Raw genomic sequence first — 17,923 nt, 5'->3', positions numbered from 1 at the left:
CCAAAAGAGCATTTCTTAAACTATCCCACAGGAATTAAGGTTACTCACAAAATGATTCCAGAGTCAAATAAGGCTCCTTAAGAAGCAAGACACACCATATCACCAGCCCAGCCATCTGAGTGCCTTCTCTGCAAAACTACCTCTGAGCCAGGACTACCCTTATTCACCAGGTAGAGCTCCTGTCCCAGGCCAATTAGAATTCAAAGCTACTCTCCAGCTTCACAAGCACTCTGGCTTTAAAAATTCTAACCTTGCCTGCCAGACCTACTTTAATGATATCTGCCAAGTCCCTTTTGCATAGCTTCACTCCATTCCTGCCTGGGCTCATCCTATCACAAATGTATCAGAATGACAGAATGGGCAATTTAAGAAGACCTGCTGTCTGATTCCCCACTGAAATCTTAAGTTTCTCTCCAATTACAAAAACACAGAAAATTAGAAGCAGTATGTAAGAGGGAATAGGAAAGTATATTAAGGAAGGAGATGAAACGCTACCAATAAATAGCTCTGGTCTGGGGCAATTTAGTACACACACGGTCCAACACATGCCAGCAGCCCATAGAGCAGAGCAAAGTAAGGTCCATGACACTGAGTCATCAAAATTAAATAGTGCAATATTCGCTATGTGAGCATAACACATCCACCCAACTCTTTCTACAGATAATTGACATATGAGGAATTCTACCTCCTGAGCAACTTTTCTGAGGACATTCAACCACATTTCACAATGAGACTCTTCAGTTAGAGGAAAATTGTATTCAAGCAGACCACAGCATTCCTCAAAGATGGCAGAGCGGTTGCTAGTTTTTATAGGCTAGTTAATCTGTGAGAGGTTAACACTTCATCGCAATTGTACCCATGCTAAAGGTTACTTATCACTACATAGAATGTTTCTAGCATATTCAGAAGGCATTTGAAAAGAATAAAGAAATGGAGAAATAAAATAGTAGCAAACGGTTTCAAAGTAAAAACATATCACACATAAACCAGGGGAAGACATTTTTTCCATGCAGCAGGACCAGAAAACTATTTAATGAGGTAAGTAAGTGGATTCCAGGTCTAATGCATAGGCCATGTTCCCAGTGCATCTGCACATAGATATAAGTAAATGAACCCACACTTATTACACAGTCATTAATACACAAATATGATCATAACGTAAAAAATCTGTTATCTGCTATTTAATAAAGGGAATCCAAACTCTACTTTCAAACCCAGTATCTCTCATTTATTACCATTCTTCTCATTAATAACTTTCTGCTGCTTTTGGTTGGAGTCTCCAAAAAGCAGATCTTGACACCCAAATCTGGTACAGATGCTCACACGGCAGGTGATCCCCAGGAGCACGAGGAAAGGAGCGTAAAAGTGAGACAGGAAGAAGCCAGGATGACCCCTTTGCGGACATCTGGGAAATTATGTAGAAGGGGCCTGGTCCCACCCAGGGGCAAGATAAAGCTAGGTTATTTACTTAGTTTCCTGAAAGACAATGGTTGATAGCTATCCTAGGGGCATTAACCTCCCAGCATTTTCAGCCTGCTTCAAATGCAAGGTGCTGAGCTCCTACAGCTGGAGAAAGTCCTCAGGTGATGTCTAAGTGCCTTCCGCAAGAAGTCTTGTTCAAGAGACAAAGACAGAGACAGAAACAGAGAGGGAAACACAGAGAGCCAAGGGAAATAGGGTGCTGTTCCTACAGAGCCTGCTACACACGTAAAATTCCAGCCTAGCCAAACTACTATGCATACCCGCTTAACCTGTTCATTCTTTGTATACACACATATGCTTATCTTTTTTTTTTTAAGATTTTATTTATTTATTTGACAGATAGAGATCACAATTAGGCAGAGAGGCAGGCAGAGAGAGAGGAAGGGAAGCAGGCTCCCCGCTGGGCAGAGAACCTGATGCAGGGCTCGATCCCAGGACACTGGGATCATGACCTGCGCTGAAGGCAGAGGCTTTAACCCACTGAGCCACCCAGGTGCCCCCACATATGCTCATCTTCATACTCACTGTGAAAAAAAAAATACTCACTGCTCATTGCATTCCTCACCCTTCTCCATATTACTCCCCCATTGTCTCTGGGATAAACACTCAACATGTATATACATAAAACACATGTAATAAGGTTATCAGAGGTAAATAGGTATAGATTAAATAAGTAATACTAACAAGTAATATTAATTAATAAGTAATATTTAACACTTATTTCCCAAACAAAAATGAAAGAAAACTTATGCAACTTGATGAAGAAATCCACAACTGATTTGTGTAGGAGGGGAAGACCCATCACTGGACCTCAGGCATTCTCCAGAGGGAAAAATAATCATTCCTAGCAATATATCGCATGTCAGTTCCAGAGTCATACATAAAATTGATGAATCTTCAAGACAAATTCTGTTCCACCACTGAGGGCAGTCTCAGCACTGCGCTGAGCTACCATGAATCTCTTATGAGTCTGGGCCATCATGCAGAAGAATGGAACGTGGAGCAGATGGAAAGAGGGCAATCTTTTAGACAAAGGGATTAAAATATCTTTGCTATCTTAAGCAAAGTTCCACAGAGAAAAGTAGCACTTCAGGAACTATTTTTAAATGAAGTTAGAAATCATGGTGATGACTAGGGAATTTCCAGAGACTTATGCTTAAGAGGAAAGTGGTACACTAAATTACATTTGTGTGCATGTGTGTGTAGCGAGGGGGAAGAAGAGGGAGCATATAGACAGGGCTGTGGAGAGGGGTGGCTCTGAGAACGAGAAAAGAAAAGCAGCGAAGCCAGAATTGGGCAGAAGAGATTAGGTCGCAAAGAGACCCCTAAAGGGCAATGTTCAACTCAGGAGGTGAGAGCAGGAAAAGAATTACGAGCAGGTGGAGAGGCAGGCCATAGTTACACTGGCTTATCAGTTCAGCAGCCATAACACTGCACGCGGCTAAAAGACACACTTAACACCATCTTCTTTCCTTCAACATAATGTAAAACAAACCCAAAATGTCTTCTCTGACTCAGCCATCCACTCATTCAAAGCACGATCAGGACACCTGAAATATAATCATGACAAAACCAAAAAATCAAATGTCTACACTCCCAAAGCTTACATCTTATTGGGGAGAGACAGAAAAATGAACAGGGAGCCACACAATATATGTCTGGTAGTAATAAGTGCCATGGAGGAAGAAGTGTGCCAGAGGTAAGGGATTTTCTATTTTCCACTCCAGTAGCCAGGGAAGGCCTCGCTGAGATGATGACAAGGAGGAGAAACCTAGGGCAAGTGTGGGACCAGGCCCTGGGGTAGCTGAGGAAAGATGCTCTAAGCGGAAGGAAAAGCAAATGCAAGCGCGAGGCCCCCGCAGGAGCTGGCCAGCAGGCCGGCGGCACAGCAGCGGGCGAGGACAGCAAAGGAGCAGGCGGGGGCAGAGTCCACAGGCTCCCACACGCCACAGGGAGACTTCCACTGGGCGAGATGGGATTCTCTGGAGGGTTTCCAACAGAAGAGCCACCAGACCTAACTTACATTTTTAAAGTGTCACTCTGGCTCCTGTGCTAGCAGAAGAAGAGGGACCAGTTAGAAAGCTACGGCAATAACCTCACTTTACGTAAGGGGAGTGATGTGAAGGGATGAGACGACCACGATAAGCCAAAGATTCTGCTGAAGAATTTAATGCAGATTATAAGAAAAGAAATCAGGATGACGCCAAACATTCTGGCCCGAACATCTTGAAGGAGCTGCCATTAAGACAGGCAGGGAAGATGGCAGGAGGAGGAGGACAGCTGACCAGGAAGGAACCCTGGCTTCCACTGCGGTCACACCACGGGACACGATGACTACTGCTTATCTGAGCCAAGATGTGAAAGTTGGCAACTACATATTCAAGACTAGAGGCCAGGGGAGAGGGCCCTGAAGGGGATAACAATTAAGGAATCATCCACATACAGATGAAAGTTGAAGTCAGGGGATCAGATAAATGCTAGAAAAAGAGAACTACTGAGGACTAACCCCTGGAGTCCTCCAGTGTTAAAAGAGCAGGGAGGTTAAGAAGGGACTGCAGTGAGGACTGAGGAGAAGTAGTGAACCCAGAGAAACCCCAGCACAGGGCTTCCCTAGAAGCCACATAAGGGGAAGCTCACTGGTCACTCTGACAAGACTGCCACCACCACCAAGTAGTAAAGATCAAAGTCCAACAGGGTTCAGAGAGAATGAGACCTTAACTAGAGAAAAGGGGGGGAGGGGGAGGGGGGGAGGGAGGGAGGGGGAGAGACAGAGAGAGAGAGAGGGGCGCCTGGATGGCCCAGTCATTAAGTGCCTGCCTTCAGCTCAGGTCATGATCCCAGGGTCCTGGGATCGAGCCCCGCATCAGGCTCCCTGCTCAGCGGGGGGCCTGCTTCTCCCTCTCCCATTCCCCCTGCTTGTGTTCCCTCTCTCGCTTTCTCTATCAAATAACTAAATATATCAAATAACTAAATAAAGTCTTTAAAGAGAGAGAGAGAGAAAGAGAAGAACAAAAACAAAACTGGTGACAGTAAACATGGACACTTCTTTTGATGAATTTTGCTATAAAGGCAGTAAAGAAACGGGGCTACAGATGAAGGAGGGATGTCAGGACAAGGATGTTTCCTTCTTTTTTTTTTTTTTTCCATGAAGGTTATATACTATTTGTAATGAGAAAAAAATGATACGGAGGCAGGGATGTAATTACTGAAGCCATGTCCTTGAACCGACGATTCAAGGGTTAGAACATACCTAAAGATAATTCCCAATGATTTGGCGGTTTCCTTTTCTTCCTGAAGCTACATTTCCAGAAATTTCCTACATCTGAAAATAGACCGCTCCATACTACAGCAAACTTTGGCAACTGTGTTTCACATATAAACGGCTGAATGCAAGATGTGTAGCACTGACTCTTCAAAAACAATGATCATGGAAAATACTAAAAAGAAAATAATGTCATTTATTTCAAGAATACACGCATTCTGACAAAACAGATATGCTACCTCTCCTCATTTAAGGGTCCCCTCTTTCCACTGGGTGTGTATACACCTCGTAGTTACTTTTCATGGCTCTAGCTCCAGGTCTACCAAGGTGTAGAGTTATGCGTACCGGAGGAAGAGTCATCAAGCAGGCTTAAAGCCTGCTTAAGGTACATCTGAGAAGGTACATCTTAAAGGCATATCTGAGAAGCTGATCTTCAAGTCACCCCATCTTGCTAGAAGTACTGAGGAACATACTACGGTTAAGAGCAGTTCCTCAGACTTGTGGGGCAGACAAGGTCACCCTGAAACAAGGAGGCAACCCGAGAACCCCAGCTCCATCACCACCAGAAGGACAGCTGGACCTGATGGACTCCAGCTCCCAGATGGCATCATACTGGCAACAGGACACGTTTATGAGAACTGAAGGCCAGGACAATCTGTCCTGCCGCTGGGCCTCCTGCTGCCTAAAGCCATTCTCATTTGGTTAAGTTCTATCCCTTACTTCCCTTAAGGAAATGTGTATTCTTTCCCTGTGTCTGTTAACTATCCTTCCATCAATCACCACCACCCTCCTGACAATCTCACATGTATACATTTTATATTATAAAGTCTCTATCACAATAAATGTGTCTTTTCTCACAAATATTAAAATATATAGTGAGCATCACAAATGTGATTTAACAGATAACCTCTGTTTAGGACAAAGTTAAACTGAAAAAGCCAAATCCATTTAAAGTTGATTTAAAGAAAAATGTTAAATAAATACTGCATTATAGAGATAGCTTAGAAACCGTGATGGTGGTCGGGAAACCAAAAAGTCATTGATATGGTGGAGAAGAGCTAGAGAGGGTCAGCCATATCCTAACACCACGTGATCTAAAAGTTCTCAGATTTGTGTCACAGTCTTCTTCTGCTCTGTCCAAAGAAAGAGACGAATTTCCCTGAGCACTGGAGCTGGTGAACGAACCGTGCAGCAGGCCTGGGGCCAACAGTAAGGCTGAAAACCAGCACTCTGCAACTGACAGGAAGTGAATGAGTAAGTTCCCTGGGTAGGTACCACTCCCAAGGAGAGGGGCAGCCTGAACAAGGTGTTTCCAAGAGAAAGAGGTATACAAAAGACTCTGGGTATCAATTCTCTTATTTAATTTATTTATTTGAGAGAGATAGAGAGAGAGAGAGCAGAACAGGAGAGAGGGGCAGAGAGAGAAGCAGGCTCCGCAGTGAGCCAGGAGCCCTGACTCGGGGCTTGATCCCAGGACTCTGGGATCATGACCTGAGCCGAAGGCAGATGCTTAAGAACTGAGCCACCTAAATGCCCCAATTCTAACAAGGGGTTCAAGGAATGAGGACACTGAGAAAAAAACTTCACATCAGAGGATCTGATCTCTCCTACCACAGGCTGGATGCACACAGAGAGAGAAGAAGAAGAAAATTACAGAACAGAGTCCAGCACTGACTACTTGGCATTTGGACGGTTGGAGAAGCAGGTTTGAGGAAAGAATTACCAGAATCAAACAGAAAGGACTCTGCTCTCCAGTAACCATGGGATCTGCTCCTTTGATTTACAGAAAATAAGGACAGGCTAGCAAAAAAAAGGAAAAAAGAAAAAAGAGAAAGAAAGTGATTCAAGGAAACAAGGCTCACAGAAAATGAGCTTTAAAAAAGTACTGAAATAGGAAGAATGTTAAGAGAGAAATATGACTCAGACCCGTGACAAGTTAAATTAAGTAAAAAGACTCAAATTCCTCTAATCTGCAGATAAAACTATTTATACCCCAAGATTACTTCAAAAAGCAATAAAGTAAAAAGGACTGACCACATGCCTACAGTATCGTGTGTGTGATAGGTGAGGCGCTGCAGGAGGTCACAGAGAAGAAGAAAATCCCATGACCCCACAAAGCAGTCTCCGGGGGAGAAGGTTCCAATGTGGTCACCAGAGAAAGTCTCTGACGTCACTGATGGGAACTGGCCAGAAAGCCTCTGCTTCCAGGGTGCCTTGTGTCCCACTTTTTGTCACTCAGTAAATCAGTTAGGATGCTAGCCAAACTGATACATTCTTCTGACTTTAGTTCATGTGTGTGTGTGTGTGTGTGTGTGTGTGTGTGTGTCCGCGTGTGTAACAGTCTATGGAGTTCCTGAGCAGTGAGAATATCTCCAGGACCTCCAGGTAGATCCCCAGGACCATTTACTTTTCCTTTTCATATATATTAATACTACAGTATCCATAAGACACTATATAAATCAAAAGGACCACAGTGGACATCATTCCAATTTCTTTGTCAAACAGTGACCGCTTATCTAAAAACAGCTTTTGCACATTAAAAAAAAAACAAAAAACAAAACCCACACACCAAATTATCTACAATGGTATCTCCCAGCTTGAACAATGTCGTAATTTACTGCACATGATGTCAGACTGCTATGATTACTAACTGATGTTTGAAATTCCTGTGTTTTGTGCTCAAGGAAAACTCTACTTCTAAATTACAGAAGAAAAATCTTGCACTTCTTCACAAAATATTCTGGAAGTGTTTTATTCCCCCTCCCCATAATAAAATACAAATCAGGTATGTTATTGTACATTCTCTAACACTGACTTTTGATGTATTAGAATTAGCTGATGAATGCAATTTACTGCCCTGGTAAATCAGCATCTTAAATTTGCATAGTTAGTATGGTTAAGCTCACCAAACCTATACTTCAGTATCACTGTTCCTTGTGTCCCTTTAGAACATAAATTTTACAATATGACTATAGGGTGCCTGGGTGGCTCAGTAGGTTAAGCGTCTGCCAGTCAGTTAAGCATTTTGATCCCAGAGTCCCAGGATCCAGTCCTGCATCGTGCTCCCTGCTCAGCGGGGAGTCTGCTTCTCCCTCTGCCCTTCACCCAACTTGTGCTCTCTCTCACTCTCTCTAATAAATAAATAAAATCTTTTTAAAAAGTAAAACAAAATAAGAGTACAGATAAAAACAATTTTTCAAAATGTATAACACTAGAAACCTACCTTAAGGATACACAAAAGCTTGTCGAGAATAAAGATAAAGACACAAAAATATATTGCACCGCAGCACTGTTTAATACCATGAGAAAAAGAAAGAGGGAGAAACCAGATAAGGAATCCATCAACAGATAACCAGGTTAATTATGGTAAATCCACAGAACGGAATTCTGCACAGCCACTAAAAAGAAATGAGCTATCTGTGTATGCTGATACAAAAACCTCTCCTCAGCCTCCAGAATAGTTTAATGAATGAAAAAGAGCAGAACAGAATCATGTGTACATGATGTGAGCCCTCCTTCTGAGATGGAAACTCAACACTGTTAACGGAGTTTACCACTGGAAAAAAGGACGGTAGGAAGTAGACAAGAGATGTTCACTTCTCCTTTTTTTAATCTTTCTATATTGCCTGAATTTCTCACTAGATTTTTTGGTTTTATTGTTTTAAATTACTGGGTATGTGGCCAAAGGAGACATGAACCCTTTTTTATTCATCTGTTTACCTGTCTATATTGCTTACAAATAAGTATTATTCATTAAAGTTTTTCTTTAATGAATAATGAACAAAGAATGCTAATGAGCCAATTAATTCCAAAACTAGTGATAAAGGGAAATATTTAATTCTTCCTCTCTTATACAAACTGTACCACTAGATAACCAAAGAAGTAAAGAAAAATCTTCTCTTCAGAGAAGTATTCTAGCTAGTAAATAAAAAAGAATTATGTAATTAAATTATCATCATTTTTGGAACCACTCATGAATAAATGAATGCATACTGGCATCGGTCAACGGGAAAAAACATGACAAAAAGAGAAAACAAGCAAACATTTTATACCTCCTGATGGAAAACTATACCACCCACTTATAAAATGTTCTTGAGGGGGACGCCTGGGTGGCTCAGTTGGTTGAGCAGCTGCCTTCGGCTCAGGTCATGATCCCAGCGTCCTAGGATCGAGTCCCACATCGGGCTCCTTGCTCGTCAGGGAGCCTGCTTCTCCCTCTGCCTCTGCCTGCCATTCTGTCTGCCTGTGCTCGCTCTCTCTCCCTCTCTCTCTCTGGCAAATAAATAAATAAAATCTTTAAAAAAAAAAAAATGTTCTTGAGGAAAAAAACCTGAATCTGATCAAGTTTCTCTAGCTCCAACTACCAATTTACAGGAAAGAGAGGAATATGTTAAAAGATGCAGCAGGGATATAATAAGCAAAATCCAGAAAGTGGAAAACTTGTAGGATAAACAACACTTTCTACCAAAAATAAGTTGCAAAGGAAAAGTGAAGAAAGCCTAGAGCTCAGGGTCTTCCAACACTACTGGCACTCAGGGACACACAGTCCTTCCTCATAGGGGCTGTGCTGTGTAGGATGTTTATGAGACCCACACCCTCTAACTACTAACTACTAGCAACACCCCGCCACCCCAAAAATGTTTCTAGACATTGCCAAGCATCTTCTGGGGCGGGGAGATGAAACCCATCCAGTTAAGAACTACTGCTACAGTTTATGAGACTTACAAGACATATGAACCAATCACAACGTGTGGACTGTATTTGCATCTTGATTCAAACAGATAGTATAAAAACTTACGACATTCCTGAGACAACTGGAAATTTGAACAATGACTATTTCATGATATTAAGGAACTGGCAATTACTTTTAGCTGTGATAATGCTATTTCTTCTAAAAGAGGCCTTACAGATATATTTGCTGAAACATGCACAAATATGATATTGTCACAAATTTGCTTCAAAATAACTAAATGCGGGGGCGCCTGGCTGGCTCGGTCAACAGAGCATGCAACACTTGACCTCAGGTTTTAAGTTCAACCCCCACACTGACTGTAGAGATTCCTTAAAAAATTAAAAATCTGAAAAAAAATACAAATCCAAGGGAAGGAGGAGGGTTAGCTGAAACAAGACTGCTCATGAACTGATATTCACTGAACCGGAGGGATGGTTAACATGGGAGTACATTATACTATTCTGTCTACTTCTGTATGTTTGAAATTTTCTCTAAAAAAAAAAAAAATTAAAATTAAAGTCAAAACCATCATGGTAGCTAGCAGCATTCAGCTGAAAGACAAACCAACCCAATCTAACCCATTCTTACTAACATTCAACTGATTTCCACTAACCTTCCCATGAATGCCTGTTCCTATACACACTCAGAGGCACTCAAGCTAATCCATTAAAAAAAGAACCCTTGTCTTTTTATAAGACAAATTAAAAGAAATGAACTCCCAGGATACCTTAAACCTCAGGGGTTCATAAAACACAGATTAGAAAATCCTGCTTTAGAGAAATTCCTGGATCATTAATGCTTTAAAGATTCCTATCATATATCATATATATATGATTCATATACCATATATATATTACTTGCTTAGTGTTTATTTGTTCCTCTATGTCAGTTCTATTTGTCAATTTTTTATACTAAAAACAACCAAAAGCAATGGTATTTTATTCATTTAAAATTTTATTCGAGAGAGAGAGAGAGAGCACAAGTTGGGGGGGGCACAGGGAGGGAAGGGGGGCAGACAGAGAGAGAGTAGCAGATTCCCCACTAAGCCCAACTTGGGGCTTGATCCTGTGAACTGAAGTGGCTTAAATGCTGAGCCACCCAGGCTTCCCAGGCAGTAGCATTTTAAAATCTAGAATCTAAACTCTAAATCTATACAGAATAACATTTTTAAACTTAGGTACAAAGCATCACCAGAATACAACTTAAGTATCCAATGGTGAAGCATGTAGTGAAAAATATTTTTACATGAGGCTGTCTTCACAGCAGCTAATAATAAAACACTTAAAAATATGTTATATGTACATTAACAGATGTAAGGGGGGAAAGCATATGGTTCTCTTCATAGGTGCTGGAGAAGTCTTTTGACAAAGTCAACATCCATTCATGATAAAAACACTAAAAGATTTAAAAGAGACTTTTTTTTTTAAACATTTTATTTATTTATTTGTCAGAGAGAAAGAGCACAAGCCGGGGGTGGGGGGGTTGGCAGGCAGAGGGAGAAGCAGGCTCCCTGCTGAGTAGAGAGACTGATGTGAGACTCCATCCCAGGACCCTAGGATCATGACCTGAGCCGAAGGCTGGCACTTAACAGACGGAGCCACCCAGACGTCCCCAAAGCGACTTTCTTAATATGATAAATTATGCCTAAAGTTAGTACCCAATTTAACAAGAAAATAGAGGCATTTCTACTAAAATCAAGAACGAAGAAAGGATATCCACAATCTCCACCAATATTTAACACTATAAGGAATAAAAGCCTGTGCAATTAGGTAAGAAAATTCATTTTGAGGTGAATAGGTAAAGAAGCAGAAAAACTCTATTTGCATTTGACAAGAACCTCTAGTGAACTGATGATACAATGAACTCTAAAAATTCTTCTGGTAAGGGGTGCCTGGGTGGCTCATTGGGTTAAGCCTCTGCCTTTGGCTCAGGTCATGATCTCAGGGTCCTGGGATAGAGCCCTGTGATCAAGCCCTGTGTCGGGATCTCTGCTCAGCGGGGAGCCTGCATCTCCCCCGTCTCTGCCTACTTGTGATCTCTCTCTCTGTCAAATAAATAAATAAAATCTTTTAAAAATTTTAAAAAATTCTTTCGGTAAAAATAGCAGGAAATAAAAGTAACATTCAAAAGTCAAATCTTGGTGCATCTGGGTGGCTTAAGTGGTTGAGCATCTGCCTTTGGCTCAGGTCATGATCCCAGGGTCCTGGGATCAAGCCCATATCAGGCTCCCTGCTCAGCAAGGGAGTCTGCTTCTCCCTCTCTGCTATCCCTCCCCCTGCTCATGTTCTCTCTCGCTCTTGCTCTTTCTCAAATAACATCTTAAAAATAAAAGTCAAATATGCATATATATAACTGATAACCAATGAGCAAGCAAATGGTAGAGAAAATCTTATTTATAATAGTAACAAAGAAAACAATATATAGGAATAAACTATAAAAATAATCCATAGAAAAAACGCAAACATATCTGAAAGTCACATAAGTAGATTTAAATAAAGAAACATCCCTGTTCTTGGATGGAAGACTCAACATCACAAAAAAGTCAATTTTCCCTAAGTTAATTTGGAAATTGAATGTAAAATGAATAAAATACCAACAAGCCTTTAAAAAAGTTTTTATTTTGGGGGCGCCTGGGTGGCTCAGTGGGTTAAGCCGCTGCCTTCGGCTCAGGTCATGATCTCAGGGTCCTGGGATCGAGTCCCGCATCGGGCTCTCTGCTCGGCAGGGAGCCTGCTTCCCTCTCTCTCTCTCTCTGCCTCTCTCTCTGCCTGCCTCTCTGTCTACTTGTGATCTCTCTCTGTCAAATAAATAAATAAAAAAGTTTTTATTTTAATTCCAGTTAGTCAACATACAATATTATACTTGTTTCGGGGATACAATATAGTAATTCAACACTTCCACACATCACCCTGTGCTCACAGGGACAAGCGTCCTCCCTAATCCCCATCATCTCTTTCACCCATATCCCTCTGGTAACCATCAGATTGTTCTCTATAATTAAGAATCTGTTTCTTGCTCTGAAAAATCGAAAAGCTTTAAAAAAAATTTATTTACTTACTTCAGAGAGAGTGTGCAAACATGAGAGTGGGGGGAGGGTGAGAGGGTAAGGGAGAAGGAGAGACTCTCAAGCCGACTCCCTGCTGAGCTCAGGGACACACCCAGGGCTCAATCCCACAACCCTGAGGTCAAGACCTAAACCAGACTCCATCCAGGATGCTGAGATCCTGACCTGAGCCAAACCAAGAGTCTGGAAGCTCAACAAGCTGAACCAACCAGGTGTCCCTAAGTATAAGCTTTTTAATAAACAGTGCTGGCACAGCTGGGAAATTTTATTTAGAAAAACTTACTTATTTAGAAAAAAATAAAATTATATCTCTATTTTTTACCATATACACAAATTATTTCCAAATGGATTAGGGATCTAAATGTAAAACAAACAAACGAACAAACAAAAAACAGAACCATACAAGGTCTAAAAGAAAATACAGGTAAAAATCCTCTAAAGAGGATTTCTCTACCTTGGAGCAGAGAAAAACTTGCTAATCATGTCTTAAAACCCAGAGCCAATAAAAGACTGATAAATAGGACTACTGCATGGCAAAAAAAATCACCATAGACAAAACAAAAAAGAAAACCAACAAACGTGGAGAGACTATTTATATGTCACAAAAGCCTAATAGCCCTACTCTTTAAAAAAGACACAGTCAGAAAAAGCTATAAACAGATCATTTTCCCCCAAAAAAAGAAGAAAAAGAAGAAAGAAAATGGCTTTCAATAAATGAAATGTTGTTCAAACTCATTTGTAATTAGAGAAATGCAGATTTAAAAAGATACAATTTTTCACCAATTGGATTGGCAAAGACTAAAAAATATGAAACTACAGTCTGATAACAAAAATGTGGGGAACAATGCATATTCATACCCTGTTGGTGGGAATGCAAATTGGTCCAACCATTCTGAAGGGAAATCTGGTGATCGTAACAAAACATCTGCACTTACCTTTTGACCAAGTAATCCCACTTCTAGTAATCTAACCTGAATATACCTCCAACAATATGAAAATACATATACACAAAGTTCTACTTTGTTTGTAACTCTCTGTAATTGCAAAATATTATAAACAACCTAAAATGCCCATGCACAAGAGAATGAATAAAACAGGGACCATCCCCGTGATGGAGTGCTATGCAGCTATTCAAAAGAATAAGGGGGACGCCTGGGTGGCTCAGTTGGTTAAGCGGCTGCCTTCGGCTCAGGTCATGATCCCAGCGTCCTGGGATCGAGTGCCGCATCGGGCTCCTTGCTCAGCAGGGAGCCTGCTTCTCCCTCTGCCTCTGCTGCCACTCTGCAGGCCTGTGCGCGCGCTCGCTCTCTCTCTCTCTCTCTCTCTCTCTCTCTGACAAATAAATAAATAAATAAAATCTTAAAAAAAAAAAAAGAAAGAAAGAAAGAAAGAATAAGGAAGAGCCCCGTGAGCTGACACAGAACGAATTCCAGTATATATTATTAAGTGGGAAAAAAGCAGAGCATTTATCATAAGCTACCCTTTGTGTTAAGGAAATACACATAAGAAAATATACATTCATCTGCCCATTTGTGGGAAAAGAAACAAAAATTCCACATGAGATAAACCAGAAAATAAAGAGAGGTGGGTGGAAAAGGGATGGAAAGACACAGGACAGATGGAGAGGGCGTGACACTTCTGACTATACCTTTTCATATACCTCTAACTTCTTAGAACCCTGGTATTATTTTACATACTCAAAATATAAACCAGTAATTAAAACCACCCAGGATGTGGGAGGAATCAAAAATGCAACACAAACAGTAACAAACCCAACTATATTACAAATAAATGACATGACATGATAAACTGGGGGAGAAAAGAACAGAACCTAAGTTAAGTGTGGAAAACAGGGGCTGACAAAATGTTATAGGTACCTGGAAATTATAGGCTAGATATTATAGACAGACAGTAGCTATTATAAGGCTAAAGATATTATAGATATAAAGCTAAGAACAAAAAAACGACAAATACTGTAATTTAGTCAGTAAATTTATTACAAGGGTATGGGTTAGCAATTCTAGAACCACTTTACATATAAACAAAGATGGGAAAAAACATAACTATACTGTGGATAATGGGAGCTGGATTTCTCAGTGCTGGACAAAAAAGTCACAGGGAAAGGGGGAAAGCTAAAATGAACCCAGTGATATCGGATTAGAATCAAAGTTATCATTATAAAAACTCAGAGGTTTTAAAACCTACAGGTAGACAGCACAAATAGAGATGTGTGTGCCTATCAGTTTCCTGGCTCTGTCCCCTGTGAAGGCCTACAGCAATGAACCCCCTCCTGCCAGCCCTCGGTTTCTAAAAACCATTCTTCAATATAAACACCTGCGAAAATCATCCAGGTTACCAGTAAATCACACTATAATTAATGGGAAAAATTAGTGTTAGTATTAGTGGAAAAGCAAGCAAAAGAGCACTATGTTAATAAAATGTCACTTCCAAAAAGAATCAGAAACTTGGTAGCAGCTGCAGGATCAACACTGTCCAACTGTTCCAAAGCTGTACACTTTATGGTGGAGTCTGAAGCCCCAAACCAACCCAAGTTTCACCCAACAATCAAATTCCTCTACACCTGTTCCATTTTTCTTGAGCCCCCACTTCAGATCATCAAATATAAAGGCATTTCTTCCCCTTGGATATTCAGTAAATTCAATTTCACACCTAAGAATACAGGATATGAGAGCATACCACACAGAAATCTGCCCCAAACTTAGAGTTTAAGGAAAAAAAAAAAAAAAAAAAAAAAAAAAACTTGATGAGAGAACTGTCACTGCCTCCACGCAGCCCAAGATGAGACTCCCACATCAAAACAGATTTTATTCAAATAGCAAGATCGAGTATATATATTCACTTTTATAAGTGACACACAGGAAAAGAATGCTCATATGTTTTCTTATGATAAACTGTCAGTAAAAAAGAAACTGAGAAGTTCTCTGTTCTCTTACCAGAAGATATATGTTCACCTAGTAAGTTTATGTCATAACACTAAAAGCAATTTCATCATTACAGGGAAATGTATACAGAACCATTTTTATCCCTAATTTAAAAAATAAAAATACACTCCAGTAAGAAACCATTATAACAAAGATGAAAACAGAGTTAAATTATGGAACTTCTCAAATATTTTATAAACTGTTCCCAAAGCAGTTATGATCATTTTTAACATATTCACACTAAAGACAATTTAATAAAGAACAAAAACAAAGGTACAATGGTTCTAGATGTATCTCTTCAGAACCCTGTGGCATCTCTTCCACCTATGCCCCCTCACACTCCAGGATAAAGACAGACAAGGAGGAAAGAAACCCAGTACCATCTACTTACTGGTCAAGAGAGTGAGCTCAGGAGTCAAACCCACTTGATTTCAGATCAGCTAGCTCTATGACCTTCTAGCTTTGTGACCCTGGACAAGCTACTGACCTCTCTAACCCTCAGATCCCATCTGTAAAATAAGAATAATAATAGCACTTATCCAACAAGGTTAAGAAACAAAAGTTGAGAAACAGATGAGCTAGATGAGTTAATTAATACACCTAACACAATCAGAACAGCGTCACACGTGGTAGAAAACATTCAGTAAGCGCGTGAATTCCAGGACTCAGACGGTATACCTGAGAAATTGCTACCCAAAAGCACTACTCTGGATAAAATTCTTCTACTCTCATAAACGAAGCTCTTCACTCATTCAAGCTTCAGGAATTAAAGTTAATATGACATTTGAAAATTACCAAAACTGACTCCAAATTTTAAAATCCTCTCTCACCTGGATGACTGCAATAGCCTTCTTCCTGGTCAGCCTGTCATCTTTGCCTCCCTCCAGTCTAATCTCCAAGTAGCAGCTAGAGTGAACCTTGTAAAAGGTTAAGTCAAATTCTTTACTCCTCTACTCAAAATACACCATTTTCCCTGAGTAAAATCCAAAATATCTTGTGTTCAAATGTGTCCTTGTCAAGGCCTTCCATAATCTCGCCATATGAAAGTGGCCTTATACTATCCCCAGGCCTTTCTTTCCTCCTAACTCAATTTCCTTTTCTTGTGTCATCTACATTTATCTATCTTCCCCCACTAGAATATAAGTTACAAGAGAGCAAGGACTGTTTTGTTCGGGGCTATATTCCTAGCACCAAGAACAGCGCCACGCACGCTGCAAACTCTGGGTGGAAGCCAAGATCCTACCTAACAATAAACACAAGAGGCAATCCCATTAAAAACAGGACAAGAAACAAAATCACAAAATATCACATGTCAGCTACCAAACCGGTAAATTTTTTTTTTAATTATTTATTTGACAGAGAGAGAGAGATCACAAGTAGGCAGAGAAGCAGGCAGAGAGAGGGGGAAAGCAGGCTCCCCGCCGAGCAGAGAGCCCGATGTAGGGCTCGATCCTAGGACCCTGAGATCATGACCCCAGCCGAAGGCAGAGGCTTAACCCACTGAGCCACCAAGGTGCCCCCAAACTGGTAAATTATTAATTTTTTAAACTCTGAAGTACACTTCAGCCATTACAATAGTTTTTTAAAAATCCCCAATGCACATCCACCTCAGTGAGTTTTTGTATCTGCGTACATTATGTAACCACCACCCAAGATCAAGATATAGAACATTTCCTGAACTTCAGAAGCTCCCTTGACTGGGCCTCCTCTTGGCAAATACCCCGCAGAGGTAAGGACCAGTCTAACTTCTCTCACCCAATTAGATCTGTACTTGAACTTCGTATAAGCAGACTCAAACGGTATTCACTGTTGTGCCTGGCTTCTTTTCTCAAACCTTGTATCTGTGATACCTGCCCATGCTGCTGCATGTATCGGTCACACATTTTCTTAAAGAATATTAACTGATCCACAATTTATCCAGTCTACTGCTGATGACATTTAGGTGGCTCTAGTTTGGGGAGGATATGAACAGCACTGCTATGAACAGTTTGGGGTATGTCTTTTGGTGGAAATATTCATTATCTGCAGACTGGCAAAGTGTTTGATTGGTTTTTGGGGGGAGAGTTTAATAATACCTTAGACTGGGGATGATGCAGAGAACTAGAAGCGGGCACTACTGGTGAGAGTATAAAGTAGGATAACCTTTCCGGAGGACAATCTGGCAACAGGCACCAGAAGGCTGGAAATATCTGAGCCCTGAGACCAATAATTCTACTTCAAGGAAATTTCTTCTTGAGTACCTACAAGTGCCAGATCTTCTAAATGTTTTACATGTATTAATTCATGTGATTTATTCTAAGGAAATATTAGAAATGTTCACAATGGTTTAGAAGTAGGTTAACAGTAAAATGCAGGAAATGCATAAAATGTATGCATTTACCTTAAGTGTTAAAGTAGTGGTAAGTCCTAGAAGACATGGGTACTTTCATATTAATACTTTT

At 40.6% G+C, this 17,923-nt stretch overlaps 1 protein-coding gene across 1 annotated transcript in view; it reads right to left on the bottom strand.

The window, feature by feature from the left end:
* The window catches only part of LOC111151896 (lysine demethylase 7A), a 75,284-nt gene extending 57,934 nt beyond the window's left edge, over positions 1–17,350 (bottom strand). The window contains exons 1-4 of the mRNA XM_022510113.1: positions 17,238–17,350; positions 16,313–16,388; positions 14,815–14,908; positions 3,706–3,889 (exon numbers count right to left, since the gene is read on the bottom strand). Of these exons, the coding sequence (XP_022365821.1) occupies positions 3,706–3,889; positions 14,815–14,908; positions 16,313–16,388; positions 17,238–17,350 (467 nt within the window). The remainder of the gene's footprint in view (positions 1–3,705; positions 3,890–14,814; positions 14,909–16,312; positions 16,389–17,237) is intronic.
* Between the last annotated feature and the right edge of the window lie 573 nt (positions 17,351–17,923).

Source organism: Enhydra lutris, unplaced genomic scaffold (genome assembly GCF_002288905.1).
Source record: "Enhydra lutris kenyoni isolate GAN:26980312 unplaced genomic scaffold, ASM228890v2 scaffoldscaffold27, whole genome shotgun sequence".
Lineage (NCBI taxonomy): Eukaryota > Metazoa > Chordata > Mammalia > Carnivora > Mustelidae > Enhydra > Enhydra lutris.
Note: the sequence above shows the minus strand (reverse complement) of the source record. Positions and strands in the feature narration are given on the sequence as shown.